This window comes from Lucilia sericata, unplaced genomic scaffold, assembly GCF_015586225.1.
Source record: "Lucilia sericata isolate MDLA Ls3-8-SP2 unplaced genomic scaffold, ASM1558622v1 Contig004033F_arrow, whole genome shotgun sequence".
In the NCBI taxonomy this organism is placed as follows: Eukaryota; Metazoa; Arthropoda; class Insecta; order Diptera; family Calliphoridae; genus Lucilia; species Lucilia sericata.
Genome location: NW_023997122.1, coordinates 7,501 through 22,836, shown reverse-complemented (window position 1 = coordinate 22,836; position 15,336 = coordinate 7,501). Strand labels below are relative to the sequence as shown.

At 32.4% G+C, this 15,336-nt stretch overlaps 1 protein-coding gene across 1 annotated transcript in view; it reads right to left on the bottom strand.

Moving 5' to 3' along the window:
- Positions 1-1,143: 1,143 nt before the first annotated feature.
- The window catches only part of LOC119615086 (oxysterol-binding protein-related protein 9-like), a 16,405-nt gene continuing 2,212 nt past the window's right edge, over positions 1,144-15,336 (bottom strand). Inside the window, exons 2-8 of the mRNA XM_037971158.1 lie at positions 6,779-7,228; positions 6,561-6,712; positions 2,880-2,981; positions 2,638-2,812; positions 2,428-2,563; positions 2,259-2,345; positions 1,144-1,269 (exon numbers count right to left, since the gene is read on the bottom strand). Of these exons, the coding sequence (XP_037827086.1) occupies positions 1,144-1,269; positions 2,259-2,345; positions 2,428-2,563; positions 2,638-2,812; positions 2,880-2,981; positions 6,561-6,712; positions 6,779-7,228 (1,228 nt within the window). The remainder of the gene's footprint in view (positions 1,270-2,258; positions 2,346-2,427; positions 2,564-2,637; positions 2,813-2,879; positions 2,982-6,560; positions 6,713-6,778; positions 7,229-15,336) is intronic.

The window sequence follows — 15,336 nt, the reverse complement described above, 5'->3', positions numbered from 1 at the left end:
AGTCTAGTCTATAGTCTAGTCTATAGTCTAGTCTATAGTCTAGTCTATAGTCTAGTCTATAGTCTAGTCTATAGTCTAGTCCTATAGTCTAGTCTAGTAGTCTATAGTCTAGTCTATAGTCTAGTCTAGTCTATAGTCTAGTCTATAGTCTAGTCTATAGTCTAGTCTATAGTCTAGTCGATATCCTATAGTCTAGTCTATAGTCTAGTCTATAGTCTAGTCTATAGTCTATAGTCTAGTCTATAGTCTAGTCTATAGTCTAGTCTATAGTCTAGTCTATAGTCTAGTCTATAGTCTATTCTATAGTCTAGTCTATAGTCTAGTCTATAGTCTAGTCTATAGTCTAGTCTATAGTCTAGTCTATAGTCTAGTCTATAGTCTAGTCTATAGTCTAGTCTATAGTCTAGTCTATAGTCTAGTCTATAGTCTAGTCTATAGTCTAGTCTATAGTCTAGTCTATAGTCTAGCCTATAGTCTAGTCTATAGTCTAGTCTATATTCTAGTCTATAGTCTAGTCTATAGTCTAGTCTATAGTCTATAGTCTAGTCTATAGTCTAGTCTATAGTCTAGTCAATAGTCTAGTCAATAGTCCAGTCTAGTCTAGTCATGTTTATAGTCAAGTTTATAGTTTAGTCTATAGTCTTATCTATAGTCTAGTCTATAGTCAAGTCTATGGTCTAGTCTATAGTCTGGTCTATAGTATAGTCTATAGTCTACTCTATTGTCTATTCTAGTTTATAGCCATGACCATTGACTAATCTACAGTCTGGTCTGAAGCAGACTAGTCTAAAGTATAGTCTATAGTCGAGTCTATTGTCTGGTCTATAGTCTAGTCTGGTGTATAGTCTATTCTATAGTCTAGTCCATAGTTTAGTCTAAAGTCTAGTCTATAGTCTAGTCTCTATAGTCTGGTTTATAGTCTAGTCTATATCTAGTCCATAGTATAGTTTATTGCCGTAGTCTATTCTACAGTCTGTTATCTAATCAATTTGCAAAATTTCTAATTATAATTAATTGAGTTGCCATAATAACGATTGTAATCTTCATTTTGGCCTAAAATATTACCAATAACAATAACTTTACAAAATAAAAATGTTTATATAAATAATGAATAATAATAATAATAATAATAAAAAACAATCATTACTTGAGTCCAGCGGTTACTTCCTTCCAAACACGTCTTGATTCGTATTCTTCCTGTTCAACGATTGGTCGAACTTGTTTCTTAAATATTGGTATACGATTTACATCGACAAATACTTCAGTTTTCTAGAAAATTAAAAAATTTTGCAAAAAAGAAGACAAAACAAATTTCCCATTGAATTTAACATGACATTTCTGTTTTTTTTTTTTTTTTTTTTTTTTTTTGTTGCAACAAATTTTCAATTATATTAATTTTAAAAAGTATTTCGATAACACACGCACTCTACACAACCAATATACAAAACGGATACAATTAACTATGGTCTAAAAAAAAGGTTTTATAGAGGTATAAAACAGATACAAGCACCAATACACCAACACACACACACACATACACTCAATAGTTTAAACATAAACAATTAATTTTCTAGATAAACATAGAAATTTAGACCAGAATATTTAAGAGAGAAGTACAAGTAATCGACAGTTGCGGTGTAGTGGGGGGGGGGAGAAATGTTGGGGGTTTATAGTTTTAAACTTAGTTTATAGTATGATAATAAGCTTAAATACTTGTGGTCAGTGAGTGAGAGTAGGAAGGAGCGGGAAAGGCGGATGAGGAAGAGTATGTGTTAAAGAAATTTTGGTTTAAGGATTTGTTTAAAAAGTGTAAGTAGAAAAAAGATAAAAATATATAAAAATTATTAATTTTAATTTATATAAAATAGTAATACTTGTAATACAGGAGGACAAATACGTTATTAAATATAAAAATATATTCTACAATTAGTAGAAAGTTATTGTATTAAGTTATTTCAAAACCATGTTAATATGTCATACATTCCTAGAGGAATGTATTCGATTTCCAAAACAGATGGTTTTGATGTACATAATTTGTTTAAGAATATCAAAATATTACATACATAAGCAGCATACAAATATTGTATATGAATTTAACTTTTTTGTTTAAAATTTTCTTAAAATCTCTCTCAATTCTTTAAGAAAAGTTGACTTCATATACAAAAATAAACCAAAAAGCTAATGCAAAAATATAATTGAAAATAATATTGAAAACAATAGTTGGAATATAAAAAGAGAGTAAAAAAGAAATACATTACATGTGTATCATGCCATTTAGCTTCCATCAAACCACTCCATTCGCCAGCAATTGAAACAAATGGTTTCTTTTCATTGGGAGAATAAATCTAAATAAAATTAACAAAAAATTTTAATAAAAACAAATAAAACAATCAAAATCTGTATTATCAACAAAACAAAAAAACTTACCTCACAAGTAACTTTATTACGTTTACCGCCATAAAATGGTTTAGTCAAAAATTCCACTTGAGCATAATAGCCAGTTTGAGGACATTTGATTTCCACCGAACCACCCAATTCAATCCAGGGTATAGTTAAAATAGAACTACCAATAAGATACAAAATAATCTCATAAATACCAAGAAAAGTAAAGAAAACAACAATAAAAAAAAAACTCACCGCCCATAACCATTGGGAAAGGTAACAATATATTCTTCACCACGATCTACTAGGGTAACAACACCTTCGCCAATATTATGTACACCCACTGATAAACCCAAAAATTTTGATTTAGTCCAGACATGAGCAGAGAAAGTGATTTTCTTATTAAAATGTTCGGCATAAAACGCAGAAACTAAAAAAAATACATAATTTTCATTAAATTTGTTTTTAATTTTTAGGCATTAAGTTTCAATACATACTGGGTGGATGATGTGAAACTTGTTCGGCTAAAAATGTTAACTGATCTCTTCGGCACCAGGGTATAGGACCATCTTGAACATTATTTTCATCGGGATTTTCACCTGCAAACGTACAATTCAATAAATTTACTGGTTTACTTTAAATTCTTAACTTTGTTAGTTTATGATTAAAAAAAATTTTTGATAAATTTAAAATTTATAGAAAATTTTCAATAAATTTTACATCTGAAGAACATTTTCGAAAAATCTAGTATTTAAAGATTTTTTTTAGAAAAATTTCGTTACAATGTTTATAGAAAATTTGTGAAATGTTATCTTTTTCATAGAATATTTTCGAAATTTTCACATTTTATAGAAAATTTTCGAAATATTCACATTTTTTAGAAAATTTTCGAAATTTTCACATTTTATAGAAAATTTTCGAAATTTTCACATTTTATAGAAAAGTTTCGAAATTTTCACATTTTATAGAAAAGTTTCGAAATTTTCATATTTTATAGAAAATTTTCGAAATTTTCACATTTTATAGAAATTTTTCGAAATTTTCACATTTTAGAAAAATGTTTCGAAATTTTACTTTTTAGAAAAATTTTTCGAAATTTTTACTTTTTATAGAAAATTTCGAAATTTCTACAGGCTATAGTCAAGTCTATAGTCAAGTCCATTAGTCAAGTCTATAGTCAAGTCCATTAGTCAAGTCTATAGTCAAGTCCATTAGTCAAGTCTATAGTCAAGTCCATTAGTCAAGCCTATAGTCAAGTCTATAGTCAAGTCCATTAGTCAAGTCTATAGTCAAGTCTATAGTCAAGTCTATAGTCAAGTCTATAGTCAAGTCTATAGTCAAGTCTATAGTCAAGTCTATAGTCAAGGCTAAAGTCAAGTCTATAGTCAAGTCTATAGTCAAGTCTTTAGTCAAGTCTATAGTCAAGTCTATAGTCAAGTCTATAGTCAAGTCCATTAGTCAAGTCCATTAGTCAAGTCTATAGTCAAGTCCATTAGTCAAGTCCATTAGTCAAGTCTATAGTCAAGTCTATAGTCAAGTCTATAGTCAAGGCTAAAGTCAAGTCTATAGTCAAGTCTATAGTCAAGTCTTCAGTGAAGTCTATAGTCAAGTCTATAGTCAAGTCTATAGTCAAGTCCATTAGTCAAGTCCATTAGTCAAGCCTATAGTCAAGTCCATTAGTCAAGTCTATAGTCAAGTCTATAGTCAAGTCTATAGGTAAGTCCATTAGTCAAGTCTATAGTCTAGTCTATAGTCTGGTCTATAGTCTAGTCTATAGTCTAGTCTATAGTCTAGTCTATAGTCTAGTCTATAGTCTAGTCTATAGTCTAGTCTATAGTCTATTCTATAGTCTAGTCTATAGTCTAGTCTATAGCTATTCTATAGTCTAGTCTATAGTCTAGTCTATAGTCTAGTCTATAGTCTAGTCTATAGTCTAGTCTATAGTCTAGTCTATAGTCTAGTCTATAGTCTAGTCTATAGTCTAGTCTATAGTCTAGTCTATAGTCTAGTCTATAGTCTAGTCTATAGTCTAGTCTATAGTCTATCTATAGTCTAGTCTATAGTCTAGTCTATAGTCTAGTCTATAGTCTAGTCTATAGTCTAGTCTATAGTCTAGTCTATAGTCTAGTCTATAGTCTAGTCTATAGTTCCTAGTCTATAGTCTAGTCTATAGTCTAGTCTTATAGTCTAGTTTAGTCTAGTCTATAGTCTAGTCTATAGTCTAGTCTATAGTCTAGTCTATAGTCTAGTCTATAGTCTAGTCTATAGTCTAGTCTATAGTCTAGTCTATAGTCTAGTCTATAGTCTAGTCTATAGTCTAGTCTATAGTCTAGTCTATAGTCTAGTCTATAGTCTAGTCTATAGTCTAGTCTATAGTCTAGTCTATAGTCTAGTCTATAGTCTAGTCTATAGTCTAGTCTATAGTCTAGTCTATAGTCTAGTCTAGTCTAGTCTATAGTCTAGTCTATAGTCTAGTCTATAGTCTAGTCTATAGTCTAGTCTATAGTCTAGTCTATAGTCTAGTCTATAGTCTAGTCTATAGTCTAGTCTATAGTCTAGTCTATAGTCTAGTCTATAGTCTAGTCTATAGTCTAGTCTATAGTCTAGTCTATAGTCTAGTCTATAGTCTAGTCTATAGTCTAGTCTATAGTCTAGTCTATAGTCTAGTCTATAGTCTAGCCTATAGTCTAGTCTATAGTCTAGTCTATAGTCTAGTCTATAGTCTAGTCTATAGTCTAGTCTATAGTCTAGTCTATAGTCTAGTCTATAGTCTAGTCTATAGTCTAGTCTATAGTCTAGTCTATAGTCTAGTCTATAGTCTAGTCTATAGTCTAGTCTATAGTCTAGTCTATAGTCTAGTCTATAGTCTAGTCTATAGTCTAGTCTATAGTCTAGTCTATAGTCTAGTCTATAGTCTAGTCTATAGTCTAGTCTATAGTCTAGTCTATAGTCTAGTCTATAGTCTAGTCTATAGTCTAGTCTATAGTCTAGTCTATAGTCTAGTCTATAGTCTAGTCTATAGTCTAGTCTATAGTCTAGTCTATCTAGTCTATAGTCTAGTCTATAGTCTAGTCTATAGTCTAGTCTATAGTCTAGTCTATAGTCTAGTCTATAGTCTAGTCTATAGTCTAGTCTATAGTCTAGTCTATAGTCTAGTCTATAGTCTAGTGTATAGTGTAGTCTATAGTCTAGTCTATAGTGTAGTCTATAGTGTAGTCTACAATCTAGTCTATAGTCTAGTCTAGTCTATAGTCTAGTCTATAGTCTAGTCTATAGTCTAGTCTACTCTATAGTCTAGTCTAGTCTATAGTCTAGTCTACTCTATAGTCTAGTCTAGTCTATAGTCTAGTCTATTGTCTAGTCTATAGTCTAGTCTACAGTCTAGTCTATAGTCTAGTCTATAGTCTAGTCTATAGTCTACTCTATAGTCTAGTCTAGTCTATAGTCTAGTCTATAGTCTAGTCTATAGTCTAGTCTATAGTCTAGTCTATAGTCTAGTCTATAGTCTAGTCTATAGTCTAGTCTATAGTCTATAGTCTACAGTCTAGTCTATAGTCTAGTCTATAGTCTAGTCTATAGTCTAGTCTATAGTCTAGTCTAGTCTAGTCTATAGTCTAGTCTATAGTCTAGTCTATAGTCTAGTCTATAGTCTAGTCTATAGTCTAGTCTATAGTCTGGTCTATAGTCTAGTCTATAGTCTAGTCTATAGTCTAGTCTATAGTCTAGTCTATAGTCTAGTCTATAGTCTAGTCTATAGTCTAGTCTATAGTCTAGTCTATAGTCAGTCTATAGTCTAGTCTATAGTCTAGTCTATAGTCTAGTCTATAGTCTAGTCTATAGTCTATAGTCTAGTCTATAGTCTAGTCTATAGTCTAGTCTATAGTCTAGTCTATAGTCTAGTCTATAGTCTAGTCTATTGTCTAGTCTATTGTCTAGTATATAGTCTAGTCTATAGTCTAGTCTATAGGCTAGTCTATAGTCAAGTCTATAGGCTAGTCTATAGTCAAGTCTATAGTCAAGTCTATAATCAAGTCTATAGTCTTGTCTATAGTCTAGTCTATAGTCTAGTCTATTCAATAGTTTACAATATAGTTTAGTCTACAGTCTAATCTACAATGCAATCTATAATCTATATGCCTGAATTTATACTACACAAGTTCAATGGAAAGCCCACTTACCAGGAATATCCCAATGACATTGAAAAACTTCACCTAATATAGGATTGTAGGGTTTTTTGGCAACAGCACTTTTACGTCCAGCATGATAAGCACTTAAATACCAACGACAAACCTGTACAATACGTTCACGTGGACTATCTAAATCGGCAATCCTAAAAGAATACAAAACAAATTAAAACTATGTCTAAAAATTACAAATTAATTTCTAAGGAACTTACTTTAAAAATAAATCTGGATGGGCAAAATAGTCAGCATACATTTCCAATAGGGAACGTCTTTCTAATATAAATGTTGGCAGTACAACTTTTGTCAAGTCCATACCAATTTTAACTTGTGACAATAAATGTGATATCATTGATCCATGGGCTTCCATGCTAATACTTGTATCTTCTTCCTCTTCGTATAAGGCATCATAATCGATGGATTCTTGATTTGAAAGTGAATTTCTGTTAGCAACAACACCAACGCCACCACCACCACCCACACCCTGTTGTGAACTTGTGCCAACAACATCAGCACCGGCAATGTCACTAACCGTACTGGAGGCTGTTTGATATTCGTCAATTTCAGGCACAGAGGGTGGCGGTGTGGGTTCCGTTTTATTATTTTGTTGTTCAGGTGGTTTTTCATTTGTTGGAGACGTTTCAACGGAAAATCCACGAGTTGCACTGAAAATAAAAAACAGCAAAATGGAAAATAAATGAAGATGAATTGTATTGTGTATCTGTTTAAATATAAAAGGTTTTTAGCTTATTGTTTTATAGCTTAAGTATTGATTCCTTTAGTTTTCAATATACATTTTCCAGTTAATAGTTTTTGTTTTTATATTTTTTCCTTTAAAGCATTTTCTAAGCGCCCAATTTCATAGCCTAGATAAAAAGTACTTTATTTTAATAAATATTTTTTTTAGGAGATTATTTTCCATGTTGAATTTTAAAATAAAATGAAATACTTAACATACATACATACACCCGGTCCATTCATTATGTATTTCTCTCATTATTATTATTTTTTTCTTCTACATATTTAATATTTAATGCACGCAAATATGGCATCATGATCAAAAGTTTCATACTATATGTGGTTTGTTGTCTGTTGCTTTAGCATTATCCCACGTACTCTAGTTATTCCACAAAACCCCATTAGAAATTATTTAAAATATGTAGAAAAAAGGGATAGAAAATTTATTTCAAAAGAATTGAAAATTAAATTTTCTTCATACATATCAAATATTACAAATGGTGATGTGGAAAATAATCCTAAAATTGTATTTAAAAATTCTATGAAAAAAATTGCTGGCGTCTGTTAAAGATTACAGTAAATGCATACATAAACAAGTAAGAGTTCTATATTCGGCTGTGCCGAATCTTATATACCCTTCACCAAAGAGAGTTTAAAAAAATGGAAATTTCACTCTTTTACATTTTCATTCCATTAGGATATTATATGCCTATTTATATGTTTATAGGTACAATCGGGTGCCAACTTCAGTTTCTTGATCAGCAAACTTGAAATTAGTGTATCGCTACCCCTTCTTTAATAGATTGTTGTGATTCCAAAGTAGTACTTCTAAAGAATTTTCAAGGGCTCAAATCTTTGGCTCTAGTTGTACATTAGTTTCGAATCAAATCTTGGAACTGTTTGAAAAAAATATTAAAACAAACCAAAAAAGAAATTTATTTTTATAGCGACAAGTCGGCAACTGATTACAAGTCCATAATAACATTTGCCCGATTAACAATTATGTTGCGATGCGAAGTCTGAAGTCTGTGGTCCAAATGTTCTTATGTGCGAGTTTTGGAACATTTTTATAGTAGTTCTCGACTTTAGAAGAGTGTACAACTAAAGGTTACTTAACTGAATATGGATGTTAATCTGAGAATTTGGAGGAGAAAGCTCTGCTTTCTGACAATATCTGTTCATAGGTCGCCCACATGACGCTATGGTGGCCCTCCACAAGTATTGTAAATAGTCGACGCACAATAGAGAAGAGATTCACGGAGATCTCTGGATTTCCTCGCTAAGATAGATTAGAGATGTGAAGGGTCATTTAGTAGTTGTAGCCAAATTCGAAAGAATCTTCGGCCCCTTCGGTATTAATTAGGGAAAGTCCACTTCTGAGAGTCTACTCTTTTGGAGAAACATGCGCCAATCAGTATTTCGTGGTTACTTAACTAGATGAACTGAATATGGATGTTAATCTGAGATTGTCGGATCACTCCTTGGGGAAACATGCGTAACTCAGAAATTGGAGGAGAAAACTCTGCTCTCTGACGATATCTGTTCATAGGTCGCCCACAAGACGCTATGATGGTCCTCCACGAGTATTGTAAATAGCAGACGCACGGAGGAGAAGAGATCTCTGGATTTCCTCGCTAAGATAGATTAGAGATGTGTAGGGTCATTTAGTAGTTGTAGCCAAATTCGAAAGAATCTTCGGCCCCTTCGATATTAATTAGGGAAAGTCCACTTCTGAGAGTCTACTCTTTTGGAGAAACATGCGCTAATCAGTATTTTGAGGTTACTTAACTAGATGAACAGAATATGGATGTTAATCTGAGATTGTCGGATCACTCCTTGGGGAAACATGCTTGACTCAGAATTAGGAGGAGAAAGCTCTGCTCTCTGACAATATCTGTTCATAGGTTGCCCACAAGACGCTATGATGGCCCCTCCATGAGTATTGTAAATAGCAGACGGACTAAGGAGAAGAGATTTCTAGATTTCCTGACTAAGATGGATTAGAGATGTGTAGGGTCATTAAGTAGTTGTCGCCAAATTCAAAAGAATCTTCTGCCCCTTCGGTATTAGGGAGAGTTCACTTCTGAGAGTCTACTCTTTTGGAGAAACATGCACCTATCAGTATTTCGAGGAGACGATATCTCGTTGTTATCTAGCAATAGTCAGAAGGCAGTGGCATACTACTGGTGATGCAAAGGGAATCCAAGGTGTCGATCGGATTGATAGAATGCATCTCCACGAGTTATTGTAAATACCGGATTTTCTGGCAAGTCGTTAGAGAGATTTGAGAGAAACTACCCGTAAGTGTTTTTTTTGGAAGAGTCCTCCCCTGTGAGACTTTTCTACTTTGGAAAAAACTTCGTCACTCAGTATTTCTATATTTCTATATGCAATATGAAGTTAAGGAGATCCAAGGGTGTGAATCGAAAGGAGGCAATGGACGACAATCTTGTTACGCAAGATTTTTTGTGTCTCGTTTTCGTTGCCAGATTCGGAAGAATCAACGGTCTCGAAAATGTTATTTTGCTAGAGTATTCTTCTGAAAAACAGGATCTAGTGGCTGCTGGCAATCCGAAAAACTCCTTTCTCATGCCGGTTCGGTCAAAAGTTAAAAAATGATTCGTCTATAGTTGAAACGCTTAGGGCAGGTTGTAAGACATCACTTCTAAAGGCAAGGAAACTAACGACTAAGTAGTAGGTTATTAAGGGAAACGGATCTCTCCCACATCGATGGGAGGGCATAACTCCGGCCAGCCCCCTTAAGGTCCCAAAGTTAGTTGTCTGCTAATAGGATTCAAGTTGTGAATCAGGCATAGATTTCAAAACTTTTGCAAGCAGCAGGATTAATCTAAAAGTCCGGAAATTGGATACCATAATAATTGATACCGAAAAATCTTGAATGACGAATTGTAATTGACCGAAATGCAGCCGAATCGAATCATTACTTGTGATGAAGAATACATCCATTATGATAATCTAAAACGTAGGAGATCGTATGTAAAACTCCGCAAATTAACCGAATAAATACCAAATCCATGGGCCTCTGTATTTGGAGGGACCAAAATGGTATTCTATCTATTATGTACTACTAAAATCAGGCCCGATCATCACAGGTAACTTGCACCGAATGCAAGTGATTCGTTGGAAGTGAGATTTATCCGAAAAGCGGTCAGAAAATGTAATATTACATCATGACAATATGCTCGGCCACATGTTGTTATACTAGTTAAAAACTATTAAGAAAGAAGTACTTGGGAAGTTTTGCCACACCCACCTTATAGTCCAGACTTTGTCTCGTTTGGCTACTATTTGCTTCGATTGATTTAAAACTCTCTTCTTATTTGGTAGACCAAAGAACGATCTTCATCAATAGGTATTTTGGTCAAATCACGAGTCAAGTAATCCTTAGTAGTCATTGGACTCCTTCATTTTTTAGATACTGGAGTCGTCATAAATTACCCAGAATTGCAATAATACGAAGTTGAAGGCGGTTCACCAAGGGAACATGTTCTACACTAAGTAGTACAACAAATACAATCGACATCAATGCCAAATATCCAGGGCGCTAAGATAATACTCTATATTTAGTGGGTCCAAAAGGGTATTCTATCTATTATGTACTACAGAAATCTGGCCCGAATCGAATCATTACTTGTGATGAAGAATACATCCATTATGATAATCTAAAACGTAGGAGATCATATGTAAAACTTCGCAAATCAACCGATTAAATACCAAATCCATGGGCCTCTGTATTTGGAGGACCAAAAGGGTATTCTATCTATTATGTACTACTAAAATCTGATCCTATCATCACAGGTAATTTGCACCGAATGCAAGTGATTCGTTGGAAGTGAGATTTATCCGAAAAACGATCAGAATATGCGGCCAGTCATGAAAGTGTTCGGCCACACGTTTTAATACCAGTTAAAAACTATTAAGAAAGAAGTCCTTGGGAAGTTTTGTCCCATCCAAATTATAGTCCAGACCTTGTCCCGTTTGATTACTATTTCATCGACTGAATTCGAACGCTTTATCTGAGATAAGTTTTACTTCAGAACATGTTATTCGAAATTGGTTTGATTCGTTCTTGGTCTCAAAAGATAAGATATGGAACGGAATCCATATCCATGGGAAATGGTACAAATGTTTAAAAATAGAAGCTCTTCGCCCCAGATACATTGATACGGACCCAATTTGGGAACCGTTAATGTATATAATATAAGTATATTGTATGAAATAGTTGCTTTGGTTTCGAACAATACTGTATGTTCAATAAGGCGCAAATTGTTTAATCATCCTTTACGAAGTAATTTCAATTATAGCATTATTATTTAAGAATAATATGATAAACAAATTATTTGAATTGTGATTTCCATAACGTTAATTTCTCTATAGAGAATTGTTCACGCATTAATGAAATTGAAACGTTAAATCTTTGATAAGGTTGCTTTTTAACTTTTTATGGAGGCTTAATGAAATGTCAAACAAATAAACCTTGACAATTCATTTGATAAATGTTTAAATACCAGAAAGCTCTTAATTTACAAACACTTTATTGACAAACAAACGGAAAACAAAACTGACAAATATGAAAGCAATTACAAAAATGCCAAGGAAATTTACTAAATGGAGGGAGGTGGGGAGGGGATTGTTATAAAAAAAGGCAAAAGAGGGGGACCAGGGGTTAGTTGAGTTGAGTATAGAGATGTTACAAAAAGGGTCACTTTTTAAGTGCACTTTAGATGGATAAAGAAAAAAATATCATAAAAATAGAACTAAAGATTATATTATAATAAAAAAATTATATAGTGAAAGTGAGTAGATATCATTATATAGCAGTTGTACTCCTTCTTACCTTATGCTTACACGTTTAACCCACTTTTTAAACATGTTTTTTTTTTGTTAGAGCGTTTTCTTTTGGGGTTTTAGAAGTTTTTGAATAGATTTTTTAGAATTTATATTGCAATTGTATGCAGGTATGGACGACAGCAATGTTGTTGTTGTTTAGTTTGTTTGCTTGTTTGTTTCTTTTGCAATTGATTTTATATATAGTATACTTTTAGGATTGCATTATTTTTAAACTAGTAAGTGTATAAAACTAGGCTGTTTTCCAAAAATGAGTCTCACTCATACTAAAAATCAATTTTATGATTGTTTGCTGTTTGTATGTCATAAATTAAGATTTCTTTTTATATTACATATTAACATCTAAAATTTTTTATATATAGTTCCACATAGTTGAAGAAAAACTTTTTGAAAACATTTTGGAAAAAACATTAATATCAAAGTGCGTCATTGATGTTTCATTTCTTTCTTTTGTTATTTGGCAAGTTATTTATTACTTTAGTAAAGTAATACTAAAGAGATTTGTTTCTACAATTGTTACATATATGTTAAAAATATTTAAGATTTTTTTTAAAGTAAATTTTGTCTATTATATTATTTTAGTGTATATTTTTCTTTATAAATTTTAGTACAATAAATCTGCACTATTTTTTAAACAAAATTAAATTTTTTGTTAAAATTTTCTTTTAAAGCAAATTCGTTGAACTTTACACGAGTATGTCTATTTTCATACAATGTAATGTTAGTATTTTCGTGGTACTGAATCTTAAGTTCTCAAATTATATGGATTTTATTTGTTATTTAATGCATCCTTTTGATTCATAAAAAGAGAAAACTAAAATTTTAAGAGTCCTTTTGAAAAAAAACGAGTTTTAAACGCATGCTCACAGAGAGACCGACTAAATTGTTTTCAAAATTAAATCCTACTCAGTCCAAAAAAAACAGCATAATTTTGTTTTAGATTTTTCGCTATGTAGTCAATTTGACGTTTTTCAAATGACAATTGTGGGGAAATGCGATTTAGCGGTTAGCTGGATATTTGGGTATAGCCAGCGTTTGGAGATTTCTAGTCTATAGTCTAGTCTATATTCAAGTCTGTAGTCTAGTCTATAGTCAAGTATATTCTAGCTTCTAGTCTAAAGTCTAGTCTATAGTATATAGTTTTGGCTGTATTCTAATCTATAATCTAGTCAATAGTCTAGTCTATAATCTAGTCTATAGTCAAGTCTATAGTCAAGTCTATAGTCAAGTCTATAGTCTAGTCTAGTCTAGTCTATAGTCTAGTCTATAGTCTAGTCTATAGTCTAGTCTATAGTCTAGTCTATAGTCTAGTCTATAGTCTAGTCTATAGTCTAGTCTATAGTCTAGTCTATAGTCTAGTCTATAGTCTAGTCTATAGTCTAGTCTATAGTCTAGTCTATAGTCTAGTCTATAGTCTAGTCTATAGTCTAGTCTATAGTCTAGTCTATAGTCTAGTCTATAGTCTAGTCTATAGTCTAGTCTATAGTCTGGTCTATAGTCTAGTCTATAGTCTAGTCTATAGTCTAGTCTATAGTCTAGTCTATAGTCTAGTCTAGTCTATAGTCTAGTCTAGTCTATAGTCTAGTCTATAGTCTAGTCTAGTCTATAGTCTAGTCTATAGTCTAGTCTATAAGTCTAGTCTATAGTCTAGTCTATAGTCTAGTCTATAGTCTAGTCTATAGTCTAGTCTATAGTCTAGTCTATAGTCTAGTCTATAGTCTAGTCTATAGTCTAGTCTATAGTCTAGTCTATAGTCTAGTCTATAGTCTAGTATATAGTCTAGTCTATAGTCTAGTCTATAGTCTAGTCTATAGTCTAGTCTATAGTCTAGTCTATAGTCTAGTCTATAGTCTAGTCTATAGTCTAGTCTATAGTCTAGTCTATATTCAAGTCTGTAGTCTAGTCTATAGTCAAGTATATTCTAGCTTCTAGTCTAAAGTCTAGTCTATAGTATATAGTTTTGGCTGTATTCTAATCTATAATCTAGTCAATAGTCTAGTCTATAATCTAGTCTATAGTCAAGTCTATAGTCAAGTCTATAGTCTAGTCTATAGTCTAGTCTATAGTCTAGTCTATAGTCTAGTCTATAGTCTAGTCTATAGTCTAGTCTATAGTCTAGTCTATAGTCTAGTCTATAGTCTAGTCTATAGTCTAGTCTATAGTTTAGTCTATAGTCTGGTCTATAGTCTAGTCTATAGTCTAGTCTATAGTCTAGTCTATAGTCTAGTCTATAGTCTAGTCTATAGTCTAGTTTATAGTCTAGTCTATAGTCTAGTCTATAGTCTAGTCTATAGTCTAGTCTATAGTCTAGTCTATAGTCTAGTCTATAGTCTAGTCTATAGTCTAGTCTATAGTCTAGTCTATAGTCTAGTCTATAGTCTAGTCTATAGTCTAGTCTATAGTCTAGTCTATAGTCTAGTCTATAGTCTAGTCTATAGTCTAGTCTATAGTCTAGTCTATAGTCTAGTCTATAGTCTAGTCTATAGTCTAGTCTTTAGTTAGTCTATAGTCTAGTCTATAGTCTAGTTATAGTCTAGTCTATAGTCTAGTCTATAGTCTAGTCTTTAGTCTAGTCTATAGTCTAGTCTAGTCTATAGTCTAGTCTATAGTCTAGTCTATAGTCTAGACTATAGTCTAGTCTATAGTCTAGTCTATAGTCTAGTCTATAGTCTAGTCTATAGTCTAGGCTATAATCTAGTCTATAGTCTAGTCTATAGTCTAGTCTATAGTCTAGTCTATAGTCTAGTCTATAGTTAGTCTATAGTCTGGGCTATAATCTAGTCTATAGTCTAGTCTGAGTCTAGTCTATAGTCTAGTCTATAGTCTAGGTCTATAGTCTAGTCTATAGTCTAGTCTATAGTAGTCTATAGTCTAGTATAGTCTAGTCTATAGTCTAGTCTATAGTCTAGTCTATAGTCTAGTCTAGTCTAGTAGTCTAGTCTATAGTCTAGTCTATAGTCTAGTCTATAGTCTAGTCTATAGTCTAGTCTATAGTCTAGTCTATAGTCTAGTCTATAGTCAGTCTATAGTCTAGTCTATAGTCTAGTCTATAGTCTAGTCTATAGTCTAGTCTATAGTCTAGTCTATAGTCTAGTCTATAGTCTAGTCTATAGTCTAGTCTATAGTCTAGTCTATAGTCTAGTCTATAGTCTAGTCTATAGCTAGT